The sequence below is a fragment of the Podarcis raffonei genome, chromosome 11 (genome assembly GCF_027172205.1).
Source record: "Podarcis raffonei isolate rPodRaf1 chromosome 11, rPodRaf1.pri, whole genome shotgun sequence".
In the NCBI taxonomy this organism is placed as follows: Eukaryota; Metazoa; Chordata; class Lepidosauria; order Squamata; family Lacertidae; genus Podarcis; species Podarcis raffonei.
The window spans coordinates 14,774,948-14,801,156 of NC_070612.1; the positions used below are offsets into that span (position 1 = coordinate 14,774,948).

At 43.3% G+C, this 26,209-nt stretch overlaps 1 protein-coding gene and 1 long non-coding RNA gene across 2 annotated transcripts in view; one reads left to right on the forward strand and one right to left on the reverse strand.

Annotated features, from left to right (window-relative positions):
• Positions 1-123: 123 nt before the first annotated feature.
• LOC128423464 (uncharacterized) lies at positions 124-12,826 on the forward strand. Its single transcript, XR_008332761.1, has 3 exons — positions 124-294; positions 9,756-9,883; positions 12,748-12,826. It is a non-coding gene; the product is annotated as an uncharacterized LOC128423464 (long non-coding RNA).
• ATP8B1 (ATPase phospholipid transporting 8B1) overlaps positions 3,082-26,209 on the reverse strand; it is a 71,427-nt gene continuing 48,299 nt past the window's right edge. Inside the window, exons 12-28 of the mRNA XM_053408615.1 lie at positions 25,592-25,782; positions 23,983-24,191; positions 23,114-23,157; positions 21,480-21,636; positions 20,605-20,793; positions 19,941-20,053; positions 18,737-18,901; positions 17,919-18,030; positions 17,658-17,733; positions 16,302-16,434; positions 14,231-14,519; positions 12,740-12,963; positions 11,606-11,689; positions 9,788-10,033; positions 7,821-7,959; positions 5,581-5,711; positions 3,082-5,365 (exon numbers count right to left, since the gene is read on the reverse strand). Coding sequence (XP_053264590.1) covers positions 5,135-5,365; positions 5,581-5,711; positions 7,821-7,959; positions 9,788-10,033; positions 11,606-11,689; positions 12,740-12,963; positions 14,231-14,519; positions 16,302-16,434; positions 17,658-17,733; positions 17,919-18,030; positions 18,737-18,901; positions 19,941-20,053; positions 20,605-20,793; positions 21,480-21,636; positions 23,114-23,157; positions 23,983-24,191; positions 25,592-25,782 — 2,733 coding nt within the window. The 3' untranslated portion in view covers positions 3,082-5,134. The remainder of the gene's footprint in view (positions 5,366-5,580; positions 5,712-7,820; positions 7,960-9,787; positions 10,034-11,605; positions 11,690-12,739; positions 12,964-14,230; positions 14,520-16,301; positions 16,435-17,657; positions 17,734-17,918; positions 18,031-18,736; positions 18,902-19,940; positions 20,054-20,604; positions 20,794-21,479; positions 21,637-23,113; positions 23,158-23,982; positions 24,192-25,591; positions 25,783-26,209) is intronic.

A 26,209-nucleotide genomic window follows, 5' to 3' on the forward strand; every position in this document is an offset into this window, starting at 1 on the left:
CGCCACCCATTGCGCGCTTCTTGCGCCTCGTTGGGGAGGGCCGGCGGCGTCAGGAGCAGGATGATGATGATGATGATGATTATAAAGCGGTAATAGAATTAATATTATTAATTTCAAGGGGGCGGAGGGAAGTTTCGAAACGGATTGCATCAGTTAAATCCGGAGTGAAACGTCGCTGGAGAAAGTCAAAATATACGTTCAAAGCAAATGTAATGAACAGGAAGCTAAAATATTATATAAAACAGTGTTTCCCAGAGCCGGGTTTAGGTTTGACGAGGCCCTAAGCTACTAAAGGTAATGGGGCCCTTTATATGTCCAGCTGTTCTTCATCAACAACAAATTGTCGCTGTTTTTTGTGTTGAAGACAGTATATATGCTATATACAGTATATGCTTTATGGTAATTTATGGATGTAATAGGTATCTAAAGCAGGCTTCCTCAACCTCGGCCCTCCAGATGTTTTGGGACTACAGTTCCCATCATCCCTGACCACTAGTCCTGCTAGCTAGGGATCATGGGAGTTATGCTGGTTTTGCAAATTGCAGAATATGAGAGTATGCATGAGTTTGTGTGCATATGTGTTTTAAATTTGCATGCTTGAATCATGAAAGTTCATGTTGTAATAAACCCCTGCAAGTTCCTTGTAATTTTTTTGCTGCTGGCTTAGCTACTATTATGTAGTTCTTTAAAAAAAAGCTGTCTATCTTAAGGGGGAAAGCTGTATATGTACTTTATTAAACACACATTTTTCACTCCTCTGTAGCAAGGAAAGCAAGATGCTTGTGCATCATCTAGCACAGTAGTTCCTAATTAAATACTGCGGGCTCCATGTTTTTCAGAAGCCAAACCATGGACCCCCTACTTTTGAACATTTTGATATTTCAGGTTACAGACTCTGCTAACCCAGAAATAGTACCTCGGGTTAAGAACTTTGCTTCAGGATGAGAACAGAAATCGTGCTCCGGCGGCAGTGAGAGTCCCGATTAGCTAAAATGGTGCTTCAGGTTAAGAACAGTTTCAGGTTAAGAACGGACCTCCGGAATGAATTAAGTACTTAACCTGAGGTACCACTGTATATTCTCGCTATCTAAAGTCAGGTCTGTGAGGAGACCTCTAGTGGTGAAATGTCAAACTTCACTTTCAGCAGATTTTTGAGCTAGAGCAAGGACTCAAGTGAGACTTCAATTACAGTCATACCTCATGTTACGTCCGCTTCATGTTACGTTCTTTCAGGTTATGTCCCGCAGCGACTCGGAAGTACCGGAAAGGGTTACTTCTGGGTTTCGCTGCATGCGCAGAGGTGCAAAATGACATCATGCAGAGAAGCAGCGAATTGCAACCCACGCGTGCGCAGACGCGCTGCTGTGAGTTGCGCTATTGTCATGTTGCGAACGGGCCTCCGGAACGGATCCCATTTGCAACCAGAGGTACCACTGCATATCATTATACCTGCCTTATAAACATGTGACACCAGATGGTGCTGTAGAGCAGTGATCCATCACCAATGGGTTTTCCTTTAAGAGCCTTTATAACGTGTTCTGTGACTTTTAAAAAAAAAAAATCTGTATAGATCCAGCCCAAGTGTTCTCGAAGAATCATATAATTGTGGAGTTGGAAGGACCTCGAGTGTCATCTATAGTTCAACCCCCTACAATGCAGGAATCCCAAACGCACAGTCCCCCATCCAGTTTGAAACCATACCGTACTCTGCTTAGCTTTGCAAATGTGGTAGCAGTTTTACTGCTGCACCCTGCAGAGAGTATTCAAATTTGAATCGCAAAAGGTGGTGCACGCAAGCGACTGGATACTCCTCCTGTGCAGCATCCCCAGCTGCTCCTATCTCTTTAAGCCCTTTGACAGGAGCCAGCAGCAGTAAATCACCTGAGTGAATCCAAGTTAACTCTTTATTAGCAAAAGAGGATCTGTACAGGAGTGTTAGGCCTAAGGAGCACAGCAACTCATCTCCGGCAGGTCTTGCCCCCATGACACAGTTGCCAAGAATAAACATCCCCAACTCCCCACGGTCACCTATGTCTCTGCCTCTTCAGGGTTCCCCACCACCACCCCAAGCAATCTGAGACTGCTCCTGCGTGTCTGCCTTTGCTCCTCCCGATTCATACCTCTTCTGGTTCTGGGAGAACAGCAGGGAGGGGAGCTTGTCACAGCACAAGGGGGAGATACCTGCACCTCTTCACAAGCCTGACCCATCTCTGCCTCTTGACCTCCCTTCTCTCATGCTTCTGGACTTCTCTCTGCCACAGACTCTCCCAACTCACTAAGCCCTGTTCCTGTTAGGTTTCTGTTAAGCCACTGTGCAGTTCTTGGAGTCACAAGACTCTGTTGACATTCCAGACTGTTGGAAGTCTGACGGGAGACAGATGTTGAAGTTACTGGTTTCCTGTTTCTTTGTTCTGTTGTTTTCTGTCTCACAGAGATCAGACGCATATTCTTTTCTGTCTTGCGTAATTAGAAATAAAGTAGCAATGTAGCACATATTTCTGGCTCCTGCTGCTGCTGTCTAAGTACTCTGTGAATGGAGAGCGTGCCTGAAGTCTCATTCAAAGGCTTAGGTCGTTAATCACCATCGGAGGAGAGCCTGGATGGGGTTCCGAAAATACAGCCGGAGGAGTAGCCATTACAGCTCGGTCATACGGAGGCTCCGACAGATACCTCTTCAGCTTCCAACACCTCCTCCCAGTCTTTTCTTCCTTTGACCCCCATCGCCGTCCCACCACCACTCCTCAGGTTTTGAGCCTGCTTCCCTTGGTTCCCCAGCTGGTTCCTCTCTTTCTCCAATCAGTGCACCGACACTCTCTTTACCTCTGTGCCTTCCTGCAACAATTTATTCCATCTGACTGCCCAGACTCTTCCTCTTTTCCCTGCCTCACAGAATCCCCTTCTCTTGGTTTGTCCTCCTGCCCCCTGCCCCCTTTGGACTTCTGCCTGTTCCTGACAGATGGGGAGAACTGTGTATGCCACTCCTGAGTTACTTGATGGAAAGGGGGAACATAAACATAGCAAATAAAGTAACGGTTGCACTCTCACGAAAGTCGCTGAACACTATATGAATATACAAATATGTATTTGAAGTAGAGTTTAATAAAAATATTTCGGACCAGTGAAAACACTTCTTTCACTTCAGTCAAAAGCATTAAAAATTAAGGCCTGTTAAATATGTACGTTATCTTTAAGCAAATAAAAATATTTACAATTTATGGTTTGGATACAAGTGTATGGCATACTTATCTCAACCAGCACGTTAAAATTAATATTGCACCCAGATTAGGAGCTTAAAACGTGTGGCTCGCCACCTCCTCATCTTTGGATGGAGAGAAATCAATCTAGGAAACTAAAGTCAATTTTCTCCCACCTAATGAAAAGAAAAAACTGTAAACCTTTGCACATTAAATAACAATAATAATGAAGAAATGTATGAATTCCATGCTCCTAAAGGACGATTTTAGACACCGGGCTGCATGGTTTGCAAAAAAAAAAAAAAAGTGGAACTATATAGTGAATATTTAACAAGACACATTGGTGTATGCTGAAATTTTTGAAATGTAAACCATTTGTATGTCCCAACACAAAAACCCTCTGAAGATCTGTACACTAAAAATCTCAAACATTTTTTTACTATTAAAACATAGTGAAAAGGAGTCCTCCTTGATGTGATCAATTCTCTTGTTCCAGTTTGTGCTTTGAACCATCACCCAGTGAATAAAAAACATTTTATTCAGTTTAGTCTGTTTCACCCACGACTTGTAACATGGGTCTCACTTAAGGGTGCACATTATTGTGTATGAAGAACCCATGCACACCTGGTTTTAGCTACATATACATGTGTAGTAAAATAGACAACGCATGTGCCTTTTAAGTACAATGGCGTCTACATGTTCTACATCAGGTATAGGGAACTACAATTCCCACCACACCCAGCAAAAATCAATGGCTAGGGATGGTGGGAGTTGTAGTTCAGCAACATCTGGAGGGCCAAAAGTTCCTCACACCTGTTCTACATGGAAATAGTTCCCATAATGTGAGAATCGTTGACGTCTACCTTGCATAGAGGTTAAGCAGGTAGAAAATCAAGGAAGTATGCCAATAATACACCCTTCACTGGTTTGATATCTCTTCCCTTTTTTCGCAAAACATGATACAAAGAACACAGAGACTTTTAAAAAGAGTAAAGGCAGTGGTATAAAACAATATACCAGAAAAGAGATTCAATTCACCAAGTCCTGCTGGTGAACAATTGGTGGTCATTTCAGCAGAGTATCCCCAAGAAAGCCCCGATTGAGTGAATGTTGCAAACTAGCTATGGCTCCGGGACCAGACCTAGAACAGAGATAGGGAACTTGTACTTCCCAGATGCTGATGAACTACAGCTCCCATCACCCCTGACTATTGGCCATTGTGGCTGTGGCTGATGGGAGTTGGAGTCTCAACAACATGCACACAGCCACAGACTCCCTATCCCCAATGCCAGATTAAGAGGCTAACCTGATTAAGATGCTTTGCATATACTGAACTTTCCCTACCCAAATCCCTGAAAATTATTAAAAGCATGCTGCCTTGGACCACAATACCCCATGGACTGGTGAATAATGGTTCCGAACGCTTGCAAAGTAAAACTGCACCTCTCTTGTCTTAAAAGAAAAAGAGGACATCTTTGGTTAGCTAAAAATCATAATCATAGCTGAGTTAGTGGAATGAAGTGGCAAACAGAACCATTTTGCTTCTCAGCTAAGTCCATCTTTGGTGTTGAGGCACGAAACATCAGTTGAAACTGTATTTTCATGATTGCATTTTAAAAAAAGAAACATGAAGTTCTAAGTATCATTTTAAAAGAACAACCGTTGCAATTGTTGGTCTTTAAGCCCATAGATTTATATCCTTCAATTTCACATGAAACAAAATATACAAGGATCAAGATCTGAAAACACTGCTCAGTTCTTCAGTTCAGTTATCTCAAACGAAGTAGCTTGAGGAGGAAATCAAGCTGTCTTCATAATCTTGATTTTTTTCCCCAAAAAAGAAAAAAGAATCCTGAGTTTTTCATAAAAAAATAAAAACTTTGTGCAATTGTTTTTCAACGGGTGCGGGGGATCCACTTCCTGTAGGACACAGAAAATCATCAGCTGGCTTCTTCAGCTTGCCTGACTTCTGCTAAATTGTTGCCAAGGACTGCGCTTAACGAAGCTCTCCTTTTACGAATGATCCGCCCGGAAGCTATGAGGTCAGCGTAACCCCGCTGGTGGGAGAAGGCATAAGCAGAACGGCGGCCAGAGATCCCACGGCGGAAGACGCTTTGCCTCCGCTTCCACTTTTCCTCTTCGGCCTTGAACTTCTTGCGATTCTTCTGGACCTTTTAAAGGAGAAAGTTGCACAAAAGGTTAACGACGAGGCAAGGAAGCAGACTCGCTTGCTACGGACAGAAGGTTAAGTGAAGTCCTGTGGACTTCTGGAAGATGCTGGGAACCCTAAGATGCTACTTCGCATTGAGACGGACCAGTGGGCTCGTTGAGCTCAGCACTGCTCGCCCTGCTTTAGGGTAACACCCTCTACATTTCTCATACGTACCTTCTCGCTTTCCGAAGGCCAAATGGTCATGCTCAAGAAACGGAGAGCGACCACCGGCAGCAAGCAAAGTGCAACGGATAGGATTATGGTCAACCAGAGATATGGTTGCCGGAGAGCGTTTGAAGCAGTGCCTGTAGGAGGAAAAAGAGAGGAAAGAATAATGCACACATAGCTATGGCTGTGGTGCTCCCCTTCATGCTAACAGTATCACACAGAAAGCAAAAATGTTTGCAATGTTATTACTGTAAGAATTAAAAAAGGTAAAGGACCCCTGACCATTAGGTCCAGTCGTGACTGACTCTGGGGTTGCGGCGCTCATCTCGCTTTATTGGCCGAGGGATCCGGCGTACAGCTTCCGGGTCATGTGGCCAGCATGACTAAGCCACTTCTGGCGAACCAGATCAGTGCACAGAAACACCGCTTACCTTCCCACCGGAGTGGTACCTATTTATCTACTTGCACTTTGACGTGCTTTCAAACTGCTAGGTTGGCAGGAGCAGGGACCGAGCAACGGGAGCTCACCCCGTCGCGGGGATTCAAACCGCCGACCTTCTGATCGGCTCCTTAAGAATTACTGGCTTTTTAAAAAAAGGCTTTGGTGATGGGTTTATGTTTTCAGAAGTAACTTGCAGAGCATTTTTCACATGGCCTCTTGGGGCCTAAATACTATGGCTCTTTGCTTCAGCCTCCACCAACCTAGCACCCTCCAGATGCATTGGACTACACATCCCATAAGCTCCAGGCAGCACAGGGCTGATGGGAGTTGTAGTCCAAAACATCAGGAGGGCACCAGGTTGGTGGAGGCTGAAGTGGTGTGTGTGTGTGTATATAATATATGAAGCTGCCTTGCGTCAAGCAAAACCATTGGTCTACCTCAAGATTTCCCCAACTTGGGTCTCCAGCTGTTTTTTTGGACTACAATTCCCATGATCCCTAGCTAGCAGGAACAGTGGTCAGGGATGATGGGAATTGTAGTCCAAAAGCAGCTGGAGACCCAAACTGATCTACCTTGTCCAACATTATCTAGTCTGACTTCAGCAGCACTTCTAAGTCTCCAGCAGGTGTACCTACCAGCCCCGCTATCTGAGATCCTTTGAGATACCAGAGATATAACCTGAGGTCTTCTGCAACCTGTGCCCTTCTACTGAGTGAGCTCCATGGTCCCCAGTCCCGCTCCATCCCTAATTTCACCACAATTTCCATATAGCTGAGCAAGAAGCCATTTCTTGACAATGTCACATCATGTGAGAGGCATCTACCACCTGCCCTTGGAAGCGTTGCAAGCTGCTACAGGAGAGGGACTGTCAGCAACATCATGGGAAGGGTGTTCCTAGGACCACAGCGAAACCATCAAGCTCCCTTGTTATTTTTGCTGTTGCCAGGAGGTGCAATGCTGCCAATCGCAATCTTGCTAATATAATCAGGGTGCTGTGGTTTTGTTCTATGTTCTTACATGCACTATTGCTTGATGTTTCGTTATGTTATTACGGCATTGTTCCTGCAATGACTAATTTAGAGATGCGTTCCTGATCTCTTTGTTGTAAGCCACTTTGAGGAGGACTTCTTTTGTGGAAAGGTGGAAGTGGAAAAGGCAGAGAGGGAGGGGGTTATTGGTTTGTTTTTGTTCTTTTATTCTGTATTTTGTGTTTTTTATCTTCTACTTTTATGTTGTGAACCGCCCTGTGATCTACAGGTTAAGGGCAGTATACAAATTTAAATAATAACAATAAGATGATGTTTTTATTGCAATTTAAACAAATGCAAACAATAAATCTGATTAGAAACCAGATACAGATACATGATGTCCCAATGTGAGCTCGAATTTGAAGATTAGTGGCTATTAGCAACAGCCCCATTAAAAATTGCTAGTGTACATTGGGTTTGGTTCCCAACCAACCATTTTCTATGGCCTCAAATATGCCTGTGATATGTTGTCAATTTTCTGAACTTCAACAGCTTCAGCTGTACATAAAATTCAATGAAATTGAGTAAAATGGAGCCCCCTCCTTACCAGGCCCAAACTTTAAACACTTGCTTCTCTTTTAAGATCGCCTTTGCCAAATGCTGTTGAACTTCAACTCCAATCAGCTCCAGCCAGCATGACTGGGGATGATGGGATTTTTAGTCCCAACGACATCATGGAGGGCACACCAGAATAGTGAAGACTCTTTGGGGTGCGTCACATGGCATTTGTAGTCACTAATGCGGCTACAGCTAAGGTGACTTAGTTAAGTACTGACCTGTAAACTGAAAAGCAGCAGGAAAAAGGACATGGATCCCAGCACTGTGTAGATCAAACATAATTCCGAAGTAAAGTGCAATACTCCCAAATATTGAGAAAGCATTCACAAATGTCCAGTAAGATGTATCCAGCCCCATCTAGAAGCAAACAGACAGACATGTGGAAGTTAGAAAGAGGGAAGTGCAGGCGGGAGGTGTCAATAGATTCTGCAAAACCTTGAAGAAAGTTCTCCAGAAGAAGAAGAGTTTGGATTTGATATCCCGCCTTTCACTCCCTTTAAGGAGTCTCAAAACGGCTAACATTCTCCTTTCCCTTCCTCCCCCACAACAAACACTCTGTGAGGTGAGTGGGGCTGAGAGACTTCAAAGAAGTGTGACTGGCCCAAGGTCACCCAGTAGCTGCATGTGGAGGAGCGGGGAAGTGAACCCGGTTCACCAGATTACGAGACTACCGCTCTTAAACACTACACCACACTGGCTCTCAATGGGCAAGATGAACACAAGGGAGGGGAGGACAAAGGAGACCGGCACCTCCATTTGCTACTTTCTCCCAGCTATGCCCAAGCTGTTCTTCAGCTTGACTTTCTGAGGAATCGCATGTTCAAGTGGACAGAGCAGGGAGCTATCCCTCAGCTCTCCTGGTCTACTGCAAAAGCAATTTCTCTCCCTCCCTCCCTCCCTCCCTCCCTCCCATTTCGTTTCCCTCATTCCATTTCCCACAGCCAACATTTCGCCTCTCCTGCTTTAAATATTTTTGGGTTTGCTTCAAAGAGAAGCAAGAGTTGCTTGTGCTCAGAAGACAGCATGAAAGAGTTATCATGAAACTCCCTCCTTACAAAAATCCAGCTATCGTCCACGCATTGTTTGCACATAGGAGTATCAGCTAAAAACCTCCTCCTTCCTGTAGGCCTTTGGAACACTGTGGAATCAGCTTTGACCTGCATAACTTACTTACGTTGTGGGTTATTTTACTTTGGGTTTTTATGACTGCTGTAAAAGCTGTGTCCTGGTTTCTCACGAGAGGAAGGGCAGGATTGTAAGAAAAATAAGGAACAACTGCAAAAAGCCCAAATCGCTCGGCACACTTGCACTCTTGCCAGGTGCTGCTTCTGGTGATAGGGGCCACGCAGGTTTCCTGCAGGTTTCCTGCTCCTCTTGCAAGAGTTCCAGTGGTTAAGTTGCACAGATGTGAGGGATAGATAAAGGGCAGAGTTGCTACAAGACAGAGCCGTAGCAACACTCTGGGCTCCATCTGCACCATACATTTAAAGCAGCATCATGCCACCTGAAAGAGTCATGGGCTTCTCTCAAAGAAATATAGGTTATTGAGGCTGCTGAGAGTTGTCAGATTCCTATTCCCCTCACAGCACTACAGTTCCCAGAGTGACAACTGTGAAGAGGGATTGGTTCTTAAACCAGTCTGGGAATTGTAGCTCTGTGAAGGGAATAGAGTTCTCCTAACACAGGTATGTCCAAAGTCTGTATTGGGGGCTTAATCCGGCCCACCGGTCAGTTTAATCCGGCCCTTGTGGCTTAACAACTTTGGTTGGCCCTTTGGTCAGCCGTCATGGCCCTTCATTTCATCAAATCTGGCCCTCTTTGAAAGAAGTTTGGACACCACTGTCCTAACAGCTCTCAACAAGCTACAGTTCCCACGATTCTTGGGGGGGGCAGGGATAAGCCAGGACAGTTTAAAGTGGTATAATACTGCTTTAAATGTATAGTGCAGACAGGGTCTCTCTCTCTCAGCCGTCCTCACACCCATCCTCATATATAAAACTTCTCCAGGTCTGCAGGACTGAGAAATGGTCGTTCAGTTTCTCAATCTCCCACCCATACACACAATTTCTGGCCATAAAGCTCCGTGCTCACAGCATCAGAGAGAGTCTGATTACCAAACTGCCCATTTCACTGATGTGCTTTGTGTACAGCAGACAGAGGAGCTATATGAGATTTATCTACTTGCCTGAAAGTTGACTGCGATTATGAGAGAGGACGCCGCTGTGACAGCGAAGGACTGGTAATCTGAGGGCGCTTCTCCATCTTGCCCCATGGTTTGTAGGTAAGCACCGTACGGTATGAAGAAAATAATCAGTGATGATATAGCACCGTGCAGGAGGCTTACAAAGAACTTCCTGTAGTTGAAAAGCAAATCTCTCTGTCCCGATACGTACAAGGCAGGAAAACGTATGCTCAGCTTGTCACTCACGTCCTTAAAGAAATCATTGCAATTTTATTACTACAGCAATTTTTTTTTATCTTGAAAGGTAACTATAAAATGTGCACCCCCCACAACTACTCTGTAATATTAATTAGAAACATTCAATTCCAAAACAGAAAGGTAGCCATATCTCAATTACAGAAACTGAGAGAAAAATTGGTCCCCAGTAAAAAATGGCCCAGTTTGCATGTAACATTATGAACATGTGAGCTCCCAGAGAGGCAATTGTGGCCTCTTTGCTTCTCCTCTGGTCCTGCTGCACTGCACATGAGCAAAACCATGGTTTGGCTTAGTGTTTCATCTCACCTGATGCTCATTATTTGTCTCCTCTGGACAAACCACAAGCTGAAACCCAAGAACAAGCCTTCATTTACAGCTTTGGCTTGTCTGGAACATGACAAACCACCATCCCTGGTTCAGATGACACACTAAACCATGGGTAGGCAAACTAAGGCCTGGGGGCCAGATCAGGCCCAAACGCCTTCTAAATCTGGCCTGCGGACGGTCCGGGAATCAGCGTGTTTTTACATGAGTAGAATGTGTCCTTTTATTTAAAATGCATCTCTGGGTTATTTGTGGGGCTTGGGAATTCGTTCATTCCCCCCCCCCAAAAAAAAATATTGTCCGGACCCCCACCAAGGTCTGAGGGACAGTGGACTGGCCCCCTGCTGAAAAAGTTTGCTGACCCAATCATAAACCCAATCACAACAGCAGCAAGATTGGAGGAGGAAGGGCAAAGCAGCCACAATCTTATCTCCGAGATCCCACTAAGCAAACTGGGTCAATATTTGCAGGCATTTCAATATAAATAAGGACTTACGTTTCTGCTTTGACCAGTGGAAGGTTACACCCTTATTTCCATGCTGCTCAACAAAAGCTCTGCACTATGGAACCATAAAATGCCCAGGTCTTCCCTTATGCTACTTATGCATACACTTCCTCACTGTGGACTTCCACACCAATGCACAGATGTCTAGAAGGTGGGCCCAGTGGCATGCTCAGCACTAAGGGGGATGTCAGCAGTATGGTTCTGCTTCTGCAGCCTTCTCAGCATATAATATATGATGGGAGCTCCAAGGTTGCTCAAAAGCAACCTGGTGCCTAACGCAAGACACTAAGACTTTACAGGCACAGGGCTTTTATATAACTCCCTGATAAGTCTTGAAACACAGGCATTTTTGCAGGGTTTTGCCTCATCCCCAGAGGCACGCTCCATTGTCTCTCAAGACTGATGAATACCAGCAACAACCTCATTCAAAGAGGAAGAGGAATCTGGAGGCTGGTTATACAAGAGTCCATTCACTGAACACCCAACCTCACCTAGAGTCACATGGGTTTTTCCTATGATAGAATCAGCAGGTCTGAAGGTGTGGCCTTGATGTGGGAGGCAGCTACAGGATTTGTGCTCCTAGTTCTACAGTATACCAATAGAGCCAACCACATGTAAGTGGTTTTGAGTAGGATGGAGGTCACTAACACAGAGGATTCAGGTCAACTGTTTCCATGGCATCCAAAAGTCTGAACTGCTTTTAAAAGAAATAAATTCTGACTTTGTTGGCATACCTGGTCAAGCAACCCAACGAGGAGAACTGGCAGGCTGGAATATAATACATTGTAGAGAGTGATAAACCAATCTTCATAAGCTGTCTGCAATAAATAATATAATAATAATTTGGTTACATCATTTTTCTATCTCCCATGTAAAGAGAGAGAGAGTCAGTCAAGAGACTGTAACTAGAATTGAAAGAACAGGCATCCACAAACATAATTAACTGCACATCTTATTTTTCTCTTCCAGTTCTCAGTTGTTGAAAAGTTACACAGCAGTTCAGTTCCAATTGTAGGCTCTCTCCATAACACAATAAATTAGTTACAGGTAGGTAGCCGTGTTGATCTGCCATAGTCAAAACAAAATTTAAAAATTCCTTCCAGTAGCACTTTAGAGACCAACTTAGTTTGTAATTGGTATGAGCTTTCAAGCAGAGACATCACCTTGCCAACAAAGGTCTGTATAGTTAAAGATATGGTTTTCCCAGTAGTGATGTATGGAAGTGAGAGCTGAACCATAAAGAAGGCTGATTGCCGAAGAATTGATGCTTTTGAATTATGCTGCTGGAGAAGACTCTTGAGAGTCCCCATGGACTGCAAGAAGATCAAACCTCTCCATTCTGAAGGAAATCAGCCCTGAGAGCTCACTGGAAGGACAGATTGTGAAGCTGATGCTCCAATACTTTGGCCACCTCATGAGAAGAGAAGACTCCCTGGAAAAGACCCTGATGTTGGGAAAGATTGAGGGCACAAGGAGAAGGGGACGACAGAGGACGAGATGGTTGGACAGTGTTCTCGAAACTACCAACATGAGTCTGACCAAACTGCGGGAGGCCGTGGAAGACAGGAGTGCCTGGCGTGCTCTGGTCCATGGAGTCACGAAGAGTCAGACACGACTAAACGACTGAAGAATAACAACAAAGGTGCTACTGGAAGGAATTTTTTTATTTTGTTTCGGCAATAAATTAGGTCACCAGGAACTGTTTTGACCGGAACAGCACTTAAATCTTCAGCACAATTCTAGAAAAGTCACTTTGGAGTAAAACTTCATGAATATTATTTGGTACTAATTTTACTGTCTTTTAGACTATTAGCTAACTTGGACATTTATGGTTCCCCCCCCCCCGCGCCCCCGCTTCTCTCTCTTACCTGGGCAGAATAGCCATTGAAGAAGGAGTACCAAAAGTGGACTAACGTAAATGCAAAGTTTTTGTAGAAGAAGTACCGAAGGAACTTGCACATCCTTATGTACGACCATCGGCCGTGAACAAGCAGCAACCTTTGGAGGAATCTGAACTGGCCAAAAGAGTAGTCGCTGGACATGACTGCTTGCATTCCTTCTTGTCCACTTATGCCAACACCAATATGGGCCGCTAGAACAGCAATGAAAACACACAGTTGAGAGTTCCTTACACGCAAAGCAGTCACCAAGGAGGGAGTTGAGGGCCAGGTTTGCACATAATGCTAGCCAATGATTAACATTAACCAAGCTTTATCAACTAACAACAAACCACGGGTTAAGAGTGTGGCTTGTTCGTGGTGAATAAACCTTTGTTAAGCCCCGGGTCTGGATGATCCAGTTAACTATTTACCTTAGGATTATATGTAAACCAGGTCTAAGCGTCATAGAGGCTTCACATTTTAATAAATCAATCATATCTGTATTTTCACCTGCTGTGTACAAAGATTAAAAACAAACATTTTCACTGCATGTGAGGCTAGGCCGTCCATTATTTCCTGCTTTCCCAACATTAAATTCTGACATGAGTGTACTGTGTCATCTAAAAAGTTCAAAATTCTCCAAAATAGCAGAAAAGAAAAAGTAGACCCAGAAAATAAGGAATGTGGGTGGCAGACTGGGTCAAGAAAAAGAATTTGCAGCATTAAAACATTACTACCACAAGAATTGGGACGCGGGTGGCGCTGTAGGTTAAACCACAGAGCCTAGGACTTGCTGATCAGAAGGTCGGCGGTTCGAATCCCCGCGACGGGGTGAGCTCCCGTTGCTTGGTTCCTGCTCCTGCCAACCTAGCAGTTTGAAAGCATGTCAAAGTGCAAGTAGATAAATAGGTACCGCTCTGGTGGGAAGGTAAACGGCGTTTCCGTGTGCTGCTCTGGTTTGCCAGAAGCGGCTTAGTCATGCTTGCCACATGATTCGGAAGCTGTACGCCGGCTCCCTTGGCCAATAAAGCAAGATGAGCGCCGCAACCCCAGAGTCGGTCACGACTGGACCTAATGGTCAGGGGTCCCTTTACCTTTACCACAAGAATAAAAGATGGGACATACCATTGCCCAAATGCGTTTGGGTGCATTCCTCCCCACCCCCAGCAAGTTAAATTAAAAAATAACGGAGGTGAGGATAGCCTTCCTGTTTTCTGTCTTAACTGCACCAGTGCAGCCCTGTTCCATATGTTTACTGTGGCCTTTCCAGGCTACTGATGACAGGCATCTGTCAGAAACTGTTAAAAGTTACATTTTGTACAGACTCTTAATACCGCTGGTATTCTTTTATTGTTGTTACTGGATTTTTATTGGATTTTATTGTAACCCCCCTTGGTTGTTTTCACAGCAGGAGACATATAAACATTTAAATAAACAAATGTGTTTTGGCAAAAAAATAATAATGTGTGCACCACTTACTTTTTATCATATTTACATCGTTAGCACCATCCCCGATGGCCAAGGTTATGGCTTTCTTGTACTTCTTCACCAGGTCAACCACCATGGCTTTCTGCTTGGGCGTCACTCTGCAGCAAATCACTGCGCTGCACTCGCAAGCCAAGTCAACAAAGTTCTGCTGCTGCTGCTCCTTGACCAGCTCGGCTCTCCTTTTGCTCTCCATCTGCTTTTGCTTTTCTTCTGCTGTCCTTGGAAACTTCAGCTTCAAGAGTTTCTTCTTCTTCTTTTTCTTCTCCAGTAGAATTTCATTCTGTAAGAAATAATTGTTCTCGGTAAACTTCCAATTGCTATAAAAATTAGTAGTATGCACAGATTCTCTGTAGGAGCTGAATAAAGAGGCAAATACCATCGTGCAAGTCAGATCAGGCCTACCAGAAAGCCACAGAGCCCTCTGCATTCATGCTTTGCTGTGCCAATACATCTCTACGCTTTCCTATATAATACCTTTATGTTTGACTAGGTCTATGCGAATCCCTGCGACGGAGTGAGCTCCCATTGCTTGGTCCCTGCTCCTGCCAACCTAGCAGTTCGAAAGCACATCAAAGTGCAAGTAGATAAATAGGTACCACTCCGGCGGGAAGGTAAACGGCATTTCCGTGCACTGCTCTGGTTCACCAGAAGCGGCTTGGTCATGCTGGCCACATGACCCAGAAACTGTACGCCGGCTCCCTCAGCCAATAAAGCGAGATGAGCGCCGCAACCCCAGAGTCGGCCACGACTGGACCTAATGGTCAGTGGTCCCTTTAGCTTTTATAGAGCACTGAATAGTTGTGGATTGTTATTTTTTATTAGAACACAGCAGAGGAGTTTGGTGTTGTTTTAAAAAGTCAAAAGTATCATTTAACTTTTTAAAATTAAATTTAAAAATTATATTTAATTTTTTAAAATAAAAATTCTACACTTCTCTTCTTTAGCAACTGCTTCCCCCTCCCGAACTTCAGAAATCCACATGTAGAATTCTAGACAGCCTCATACTGTAAGGCTTGTCATAGACCTGTAAAGGCTGACTGGGAAGGCAGAAAAGGTTTTTTTTAATGTCCCAGCAAGAATATATACTTTGCCATCTCTTAATTATTTTGAGCTAAGAAACCAACAAACCAACAAACAAACCCACCAACCCACATTTTCCCCCTCCTCATCCCTTTTACTTCCTCCACAAAAAGTCCCCAGACCTATCTGACTGCAATTTGGGAGGCTTGGAGACTTGTGTAGTGGTCCTATAAATTTCATCCACTTTGGTTGAAAAGATTATTGTAAAGCAAGTTAGAAGTCTAAATACAGGCAAGCAAATGCACAGAGCAACTCAAAATCTGATCAGAATTCGAAAACACCACCACAACAGAGATAGAAAGTGAATCTGGGGTCCTGTGTGCACCACCCCCTATAAAAATGGTTTCCCCTCATTTGTTTGCAATGACTTGAGACATCTAAAGTCATACATCATCAGTAAAAATGCCCTCAGGTTGCTTATGAGTATTTGGCTTAGTAGCCACATTGATTCTGTACTGCAAGATGTATCTGAAAGGGGCTTATAAACATCTCTGTGGATCAGTTGCAAAGACCTTCTGCAATGCCATTCACCATCAGATATATCTTCTAATAATACACAATCATTAACAACCTTATACAGTAAAATATCCTTATGGAAAATGCTGCCTGCTGTCAGTGGTATGTGCATTCGTCCCAAAGGATGATTGATCTGATCCTGTACACCTGTTACACTTATTCAAATGGCCAAATATCTCACTGAGCTGGGTAAACAAGCTAGATAAACAGAAAGCAAATATTCTAACTCCATGACTCCACAGGAAGCATGAAAGGCAAAAAGCTTTGACCCATTAAAAACTTTATGAATATTCTCCAGTTTCCTGAATATGAAGACAGTTTTAGTTCCATATGGGTGTTGGTGGCTTTGCAAGACCATGTGTTTACCTGCCTTGATTTGCTAAATTCTTAGCACTTTATTTTCTGCAATTTGGGTATGGAAAACTCTCACATCAAAGTAATCAGTGCACCTCTAATCCATACTTACCAGCCATGAGCCAGTGATAATTAGGGCACGGTTTCTACCCGACTCAAAAAAGGGATCGTTGCTTCTTTGGGATGAATTCGTGTTTGATTCAACTACGTTCCTCTGGTTTTCCAACCTTGTCTGCAGAAGAGCACTAAATAGGTGTAGAGGCAAAAGCAAAATCTTACTATTTAACCACAATGGGTGTAACAATTCAAGATGTCCAAGAAAATGCCACTAGGATTTAGCAGGAAAGGCCACTTTGCAATTGAAGGTGTATGACACCTACACCATATTTCAAGTTGGTCTTAGTGGCATTTGATCCAAGTCTTCTAGAACCTCGGCTTATTACACTGACTACAAGGCTTCTGAAACCTCTTAGTCTTGATTGTGAAATTCCTTAATCTTACCCTAACAAGAAATCCTTGGTATTTCACCAGGAACTAAACCCCTGTAGCAAAGGTGAGTCTACAAACCTGTGTCATCCTTTTTCTTACTCAGTGGCAAGTAAAAGCTGATTCTAAGCAGAGAAGCTACAGGTGGGGGGGGGGGGCTTAACCCTCCCGTCCACAAACTTCTCTCCACCTGTAATTCACCGAATGTTTTCCCTATAACTGGGGTTCCCATGTATGTGTCACATTGAGTGGGAGGGTGGGGGCAGCAGTTAGAGGAAGGAGGGTAAAACTGTCTCCACACTCAGATAACATCTTGTGCACTGTAATAGTCTATACTGGACTTGTAGCACAAGTAGCCAGGAAAAAAGTTCGTTACCACTGTTTTATAGATCGATAGCTGTCCAAGTTAGTGGCGCCAGTCCTTAAGAAACCCTTGGAATTATCCTCCTAAGCACAGGTTACTACATCAACCTAAAGTACTATTTCTCTCATTCATCCATTCCCCAAAATTTCTATATTCCACCTTTCCTCCTAAAAGCTAACGGGAGGTGTGCGTAAGAGTTGTTGTTGTTGTTATTATTTATTAAATTTGTTAGTTGCTTTATCTTGCCCAGGGCATTTCAAAGCAACTTACAACAAAACAAACAGACAACTCCCGACCCCATACATACATTAAAACCAAGACGAAAAAGAAATGCATTAAAAAAATATCCCACCCACTTCTAAAAGGCCACAGATTGTTAAGGGCCAAAGGCCCAGTTATTACAGAGGAAAACTTTTGCCTGGCGCCTAAAGTTATATAATGATGGCACTCGGCTTCTGGAAAAATAGTTATCCTATTTTGTCCTCACAACTGCCTTGTGACGTAGATTTAGGCCAATGAGGTTGATGGTTGATGTGCTCCATTTGTCCTAATGGACCAGCCTACACTGAGATCCCTTGCATGCAAAAAGAAAACCCCAGGGTTTTTCTTTCTGTTTACCTGATGTCTTCTCCATAGTGGATAGTTGTTTCATCTGTTAAGAGTTCACAGGAAAACCCGATGTTTTCTGCAGTTTCTGCAACAGAACAACAAAATGCCGTGTCATGGTCTGTTAGCTCATGGGACTTTTCACACGCGTATGCCGGCACTGCACTTACGACAGCAATTCAAACTACAAGGAAAAAGCCCCGGAACAGAGCTATTCGCTTTGCATTCACACTCCTTGGGCAAATAAGAAGCAGCTATTTATATACACATTACCTTTCTTGTCGCCTGTCAACACCCATATCTTAATATCTGCCTTCGCCAGTTTGGATATTGTTTCTGGAACTCCATCCTGCAACTTGTCTTCAATTGCTGTGGCACCCAAGAGCTGCAGGTTATTTAAAGAACAAGCATGTTTAGTATGGCCGTTGTCAGATCTGAAGCCTATGACTCCTCACCACCCAAGCATCCTGGGAACTGTAGCTTCCCCCACTCCACTGGGCTACAATTCCCAGCATCCTTAAACTACACTTCCCAGGATTCTTTGGGTGAGGTCACATGATGGATGTGTTTTAAATGTATGGTGCGGCTATGCTAGAAATGACTAACAGAATCTATCAGGTTACATTCAAAAGCCAGAGGTTTCCCTACCCAGACATAGGAGGTTGGATAGCTCAGCCAGCAGAGATGAGACTCTAAATCTTGAGGTCGTGGGTTCAAGCCCCACTTGGGTGAAAGATACGTGCATTGCAGGGGGTTGGACTAGATGCCCCTTGAGGCCCCTTCCAACTCTACAATTCCATTATCTCCACATGGAAAAGATCATCCCAAAGCAACTTACAACAACTTTTAGTATGCCAAAGCAGCCTCTACTGCAGAGAAGTTGTTCAGGTGTCAGGATGCATGTATGTGGGTGCTAAAGGAAAATAAACGTGTAGCCATCCAAGCAGTGAAGAGAGAGGGGCCCAGAAAAACACATGTGTGCATTTAAGAAAATGCTATTTGAGTTGACAGCCTCATAGGAAGTATTGCAAGGTCAAGTGTGGAAGCAGACAGCAAAAGCTCCCTTCCCCAGCCACTCCCAGTAGACTTACAATTAGATTTCTTTCAATTTCTTCATACACCTTGTCCAGAGCTTCGTCACGGTTTCTTGTAGCAACGCTAGCAGCCATGAATTTTTTATTCCACGCCTCGTACTCCTCTTCGCTAATGTCCTTGTAGCAAAGGCACAACGTTCTAAGGGTTTCATTTGCAAAGATCTACCAGGGGGAAGGAACGAGAATGTCTCAGTTTTTAAAAGTTGGACGGCCATCTGTCAAGGATGCTTTAGTTGAGAGTCCTCCATTGCAATCCAACCCTGCAATTCTATGATCTGAGAAAGTTCTCTGTGACAAAAACAGATTGACAGGTATCACTCTGCCAAGCAGGGATTGTGACTAAAATGGAAGGCATTTTGGAATAACCGAAAGAGATGCAGAGAAATCAAAGTAGAAACAAATGCAACAAGTCTGCCAATTTTTTGGGGGTGGTCAGCATTTGCTTCTACCAGATGGTGTTGGACTACAGCTCCCATCATCCCCAACCATTGGCCATGGTGGCTAAGACTGGTGGTGACTGGAGTTCACCAACATCTGGAGGGTCACACCTATAAGTGTCACCTAATCCACACTCCTGGATGATAAGGCTATATTAAAGGTTTCCAGCCACAATGGCTATGCTCTGCCTGCGTGGCTGGAGGCAGTAATGCTTCTGAATGCCAGTTGTTGGAAACAGCAGGAGAGTCCTGCTTGCGGGCTTCCCACATGCATCCGGCTGGCCGCTATGAGAACAGAATGCTGGATCAGGTGTGCCACGGGCCTAATCCAGCAGAGCTCTTCTTATGCTCTTCTACAATTGCAGACCTATTCCTTTACTAAATACGATCAAAAGTCATCACATCTGTGGTTGCAAAACTAAAGGATTAAGATCGGAATTGTGGAACTTGGACTGATTAAGAGAACTGGTGCAGGACCAAGGAATGGCATCAACTCCTGATAGCCAGAACACGGGAAGCCATCCAAAAATGTTTAATTCGGAACTGATTAATTGGCTCTTTTGATTGTATTGTGATGATTTGGTATTGTGTTAATGTGGCCTGCACTGGATAGTCATAAATGAAAAATTAATTTAAAAAATTTAATTCTATAATTGCCAACCTATTCCTGACTCCAGCAGTGTTTGAACTTTATGGAATACGAAAAGGAAAGGAAAGAAGCATGGCAAACAAAGCAAAACAGAAACACACAGAACCCAACTTACATCCAATGCTTCCTGTGTTGCATGCTTCGTAGGATTCCTTGGATGCAGCCGTTCATATATCACTGTATCCGCTCCTTTGCAATAAAGCTTGATTGCTCCATCTGGTTCTCTTGCTACAAAAGCAACAGATGGATTAGGAACACTGCGTTATAGGAAAAATGCACTCCCCCTTCATGTGGCCTATGCTGGACCCTTTAAGAAACGTAAGGAATCAGATCATACTGAGTCCCTCTGCAGGATTTCAGATGGGGGTTTCTCCTAGCCCTACCTAGAGATGCTGAGGACTGAACCTGGGACTTTCTGCATGCAAAGCAGATGCCTCACCACTGAGCTATGGCCCTTTCCCAAACTGCCTCCATGCTTAGACTAAAATGAGAGGAGGAGGACTGTATTGGGAAAACTTGTGGGAAATTGGTTTGAAGACTGGAGTCTGAAGGGCATCAGTGCTGTAAAGCTAAGATGATGGGCTGGTCTGCTGCTATGCTGGAAGTATACAAATTATTTATGTAAGGAGGTTTCATCAATTCTTTCGTTATTGCTCCTTTAAAAAAAGGGCGGAGAGCACAGTTGATGTGTTTTTCCACTTCCAGCAGAGAGACCTTCTAGCACATGGTTTTAGGATTTATGAACCTTTTTCTTTCTTTCTTTTTTGCAGCTTACTCACTGATAACGGACATCCTCTTTCTATCGCTGTTGAAGTCCAAAATGGCAAGAACTTCGTAAGTTTTCACAGTTCCCATCTCGCTTATTGTAATAGTATTCTGTGTCCGTGAAAGAAAAGCAAAACCAAAGTTTCTGGCTGCAGTTACCAATGCTCCTTCGTCAGGGGAGGCCGCCTGATAGCTGAGCTCACCTAGAGTATTAAGACAAAAAATTAGAAAACCTTCGTAGATGGGAGAATCACGTGAGATGATATACGCGCGAGTCTCTTGCCCATGTGTTCTGTTCTCACACCGGCCCCTCCTTTCTTGACATGCTGCAATAACCCAGGAAGTTCTCATTTAATCAGTTTCCCATTACATCTGAACCTGCACGCTTTGGTTAGCAGGCGCAGAATATGCCAGACCTTGAACCATTTTTGTGGGGTTGGCATAAGGCTTTTTCCTTAGTCTAGTAACCATCGTTTCCCAGTTCAGACGGAACAGCAAACTCTGGTTAATTCTAGGCCTCCAGGATTAATTGTTCCAAGAAAGGAGGGAGGAAGCAGGATGTGTGCAGGTACAAGATTCATTCATATGCCAGTTTATTAAGCCGAAATATAACCTCACTAGAGTGTGGAAAGGGGACTGTTATGATATTAGGGATGGTGAAAAGCCTTGAGCACAAATATAGGTAAAAGGGCTTCTTGGCAACATCATTAGTACGTGTATTTGCCAGCAGTTTGCAATTTTGTAGTAACACCTGACGCACGAAAGTGCAGCTATTGCTGTATAGATGTAGAATTCTAAATTAGGCTGTCTTATAAACATTCCATTTCAATGAATATTGGGTCAGTTCAGTGTATATAAAATGAGGATTCTTTGTGGATGCAGTACTTACCATCAGAGGCATCCACCATCACTGTGTGGCAAATTGCAAGCAGGAAGAAGAACTGTCGAATTTCAGGTTCCTTGCCAGACCGAATTTGTTCGATCAGATACTGATCATGAAAGGTGAGCTTCCCATCTGCATACATATTCCAGCTGAAGTCAACTTGCTACACAAGAAGGGAACGTGAATAATGTGTTAGTGCACACAGTCTATCTTTCTGACAATGCACAACCAGTTCAAAGTATAAACAGTACGTAGGCCACATCCTGGGACAGTTGAGGCAGCTTCACCTTTGTTGAGAAAGGTCAGCAGTAGAGAAGCAGGTGTAGGTCTAACTGTACCCCATAAAACATTAAAAACAATTCAGAATAACTTTCTGACAGTAAGAGCTGTTCAGCAGTGGAATGGTCTCTTTCAGGAGGTTGTGGACTCTCCATCCTTGGAGGTTTTTAAGCAGAGGTTGGGTGGCCATCTGTCATGGATGCTTTTGCTGAGATTCCTGCATTGCAGAGGGTTGGACCAGATGACCTTTGGGTCCCTTCCACCTCTAAGATTCTGTTATTCTATATTTTGGCACATTGCCTAATTCAGCTAGATATGGATGCCATTTACTTATTTGGTTTGTATACCACTCATCCAACCAAGTCCTTTGTGTTGTTCACAATCAACAATAGCATGCAATTCACAGCCAAACCAAATCATGAAGCCAAAAGGCCCAGGCGCCCCCACCTAATATCAGCATTAAAAAACCCAAACAGCTGGAACCATTAAAACCAGCCCAACACCCAGCTAAGGGACAACCTGGTGCAAAAATGGAAGTGCCCAATGGATTGTACTTAGAAGCAGATTTTTCCTAGCGAAGTAAATATGGCATGGGTTTCTTTGGATTCCGATTTGTATCTTAACCCTCTAGGGCAGTGGTTCTCAACCTGTGGGTCCCCAGATGTTGTTGGACTTCAACTCCCATCATCCCTGAGCTCTGGCCTTGCTAGCTAGGGGTGATGGGAGTTGTAGTTCAACAACATCTGGGGACCCACAGGTTGAGATAGGCTGCTCTAGGGTGTAAAACACTTCTTTCTTGGGTATTAATTATCAAAATGTGTAGCCAGCCTCACTGACCCTCCAACTACCTCCCAGGTGTTTCACAAACTCCTGCTTCCTTTGATGCTTCTGGCATCTGTGTCACAGGCTGGCCCTCTGGGGTTAATAATAATAATAATAATAATAATGATAATAATAATAATTTATTATACCCCGTACATCTGGCTGGGTTTCCCCAGCCACTCTGGGCGGCTTCCAACAAGAGATTAAAAATACATTAAAACATTAGTCATTAAAAACTTCCCTAAACAGGGCTGCCTTCAGATGTCTTCTAAATGTCAGATAGTTGTTTATTTCTTTGACATCTGATGGGAGGGTGTTCCACAGGGCGGGTGCCACTACCAAGAAGGCCTTCTGCCTGGTTCCCTGCAACCTGACTTCTCACAGTGAGGGAACCACCAGAAGGCCCTCGGAGCTGGACCTCAGTGTCTGGGCAGAACGATGGGGGTGCAGCCTCAGAGAAAGTTATCTTTGGAGTTGACCAAGGGTCATATCTCTGCCTCTTTTTAGGGATGTATTGCTTGCTACTGAAAGTCACCTACTTCAGGATGATGCAGTTCTTGGCCTGTTTTATCCCTGCACGTTCCTGCAAGGAAAATAGATAAATATAAAGATAAAAATTTGATACAACCAAAATTTGTTTTCAGGAGTCTGCCAGTGCCTTTAAAGAAACATACAAGCAGCAAACGAAGAGAACAGGTGGTTCTCTGTTCCCATGATCTGCTTTTCCACGGTCCTGGCATGTGAATGTTTGATTAGCCACAGTGCTCAATGGTATTGGTCGGCTCAGCCTCTATTCATTTGTTTAATCCTCTCTTAAAGCCATCTAAAAGCTGGTGGCCATCGCCATGGTTTGCATCCAACTAAATGCTACTCAGAGCAGATGCACTGAAATTAAAGCACCTCGCAAAGAGCCAATTTTTTTCCATGTGACAGCTCCTATGGAACTCTTTGCCCATTGATATCTTCCATGCCTGTTGACAGCTTTTCTGCTTTGGCAAACGCACCCAGGCATGTAAAGCTGATGTGCATTTTAACATTTAAAAGTTTTACATCGTAAACTAAAATTAAATGGTTATTTTATTTATTCTGATTTTTTTTTAATAAACTTGTTTTTAACATTGGTTCTTATTGAAAATGTTAACATTTATTCTGCATTTTTGGCAAACCACTTAGAGGTTTTGTTCATGGTTAAGCAATAAACAAAGCGTTAAATAAATACACTTAAGTTAGTAATGCCCACTAATTTCAATGTGTTTGCCTCCAAGTATGGCAAACATTGGATACGGAACCATCTTCTGCAGTGGTGAATTCTATAATTTTTGACAGTAAGTGAAGGAGCACTTCCTCCTGCTAATATTTCCGTGGCATTCAACCAATTTCTTTGGGAAACTCTGATGCTTAGACTTACCATAGGACTGTCCATTTATGCAACACTTTTTGAATGCCATTATGTTCTGCGTCAGTGTACCCGTCTTATCTGAGAAGATGTAGTGGATCTGTCCAAGCTGTTCATTCAAAGTAGTTGTCCTGGCTCTTGCCGCTGTATCCTTCTCTGGGTAATACATTTGCAAGTCCCAGTTGATGAAGTAGCTTTGGCCCAAACGGATCACTTCAACACTGAGGGAGTAAGACGTAACAGTGATGATTATCCTTGCTTCGAGATCTTCAACGTACAAAAGCAGGGCATTTAACAAAACTATGGAGATCTGCAAACCATGCAAGATTCTTAACTGTTAAATCTTGCATGCGCTCTTGCATGCATGCAACAAACTCACCACACGTTTTTCTTCCCCTATGCAAGTTGGTGCCAAGACAAATAACGTGGTTCTATAAATATGTCCCACTTCCCTGCCACCAAGACCAGAAGGGCACCACCAAAGGACTGCTCAGAAAGAACAGGCAAATATATCTCCATCATCGACTTCTTGTAACCTCACTAACTGATAGCATTGATTTATTTGCAGAGAAGGTATTTGTAAAAAGGGGCAGGATTGTCAGGGAGAAATATCTGAATCATGTTTACACTTACAAGAAAAACAAACAGATATTGTTGCAACCTTGCACTGCTTCCAAACTATCATATCTTTTATGGGTATGATTCTGTAGTATATCCACAATTTTAGGTTACAGAACTGAAGTGGATTTAGCGCTCTTCTGCTCTTGGATTAAAAAAAAAACCACTTTGCCAAAAATTGATTTATTTATTTTTTGTAGTAAGAAAAGTGATGGAGAAATTCATTAGGAATTGTGGGATAATGGTGACATCAGGCAATATTATACAGTGGTACCTTGGTTCTCAAACGCCTTGGTACTCAAACAACTTGGAACCCAAACCCGGTAAACCCAGAAGGAAGTGTTCGGGTTGCAAACTTTTTTTGGAAACCGAACATACTCCATTTTGAGTGTTACGCTTCTGTTTTGAATAGCACACTTCCATTTTGAGTGTGATGCTGAGGTATGTCTTTTTGCTATTTATTTTGTGTTTTTGTTTTTGTGGCTCTTTTTGTTTTGCTGACTGTGTGGAACCCAGTTCAGCTACTGATTGATTGCGTGACTGCAGTATGTTGTTTATTGCTTTAATTTTATGGAACAATGGTCTCGTTAGATAGTAAAATTCATGTTAAATTCCTGTTTTAGGGGTTGTTTTTAAATGTCTGGAACAGATTAATCCATTTTGCATTACTTTCTATGGGAAAGTGCACCTTGGTTTTGGAACGCTTTGGTTTTGGAACGGACTTCTGGAACGGATTAAGTTTGAGAACCAAGGTACCACTGTATAATCTCTATAAAAACTAATTTGAACAAAAATCTCAGCAATGACATAATATAATCTCCACACACATGTTGAATAAACAATTCAGGGTGAATGGTCAATAAATGGCCATTTGGAAGAAACCATGGTCTGTGGGAGAAACTAGTTATGTAGGAAATTTATTGGACAGACCGAGATTTCATTAACCTATAACAATTTCAATGCTTGCATGCAGAACTGCAGTGAAGTTACATGTATTTGTTACCTCACGTAGAGGGAAATTGGAACCATAGTGTTAAGGACAATGATGTAACCCCAAAAGTTAAAGAAGCCTCTGGTAGCAGGGGTCTCATCCTTCCCGTCATAGAGGTACCAAGAAGAATTGCCAATCTGCTGTTCCCAGTAGGTGTGCCCAATAGCCAGGCCAGCTGACGCTAAGATGAGCAAAACGAAAATCTGGAGAAAAAAAACATTAAGACGGCAAAGCTATTTAAAAGGTTAGCTGAAGCTCATGCATTTTTTTATCTTTTCCTGCTTCCCAGGCTAACTACCATGAAGAAGACTTAGCCACCAACTCGCTGGTACTTGAGAAGAATAGAAACAGGAGTCATTGACAGATGAAGCAGAATTGTTTTATTTTCTGTTACGTATAGGCTACCAAGGCTGCTGCTCTCAAAGTGGCTCTCTCGACTTGTTTTTTTCTTTAAAAAAGCCTCAAAAACTATTCAGCAATTATTTTATTACATTTACACCCCACCCTTCCTCCCAAAAGAATCCCGGGCGGCGAACCCATGTGTGATAAAACAGTACCCTTGAGGACTCAGCTACATTGGTCAAAAAACAATGTTATAAACATGCAGGACCAGATGGCGCCAGAGAGCAA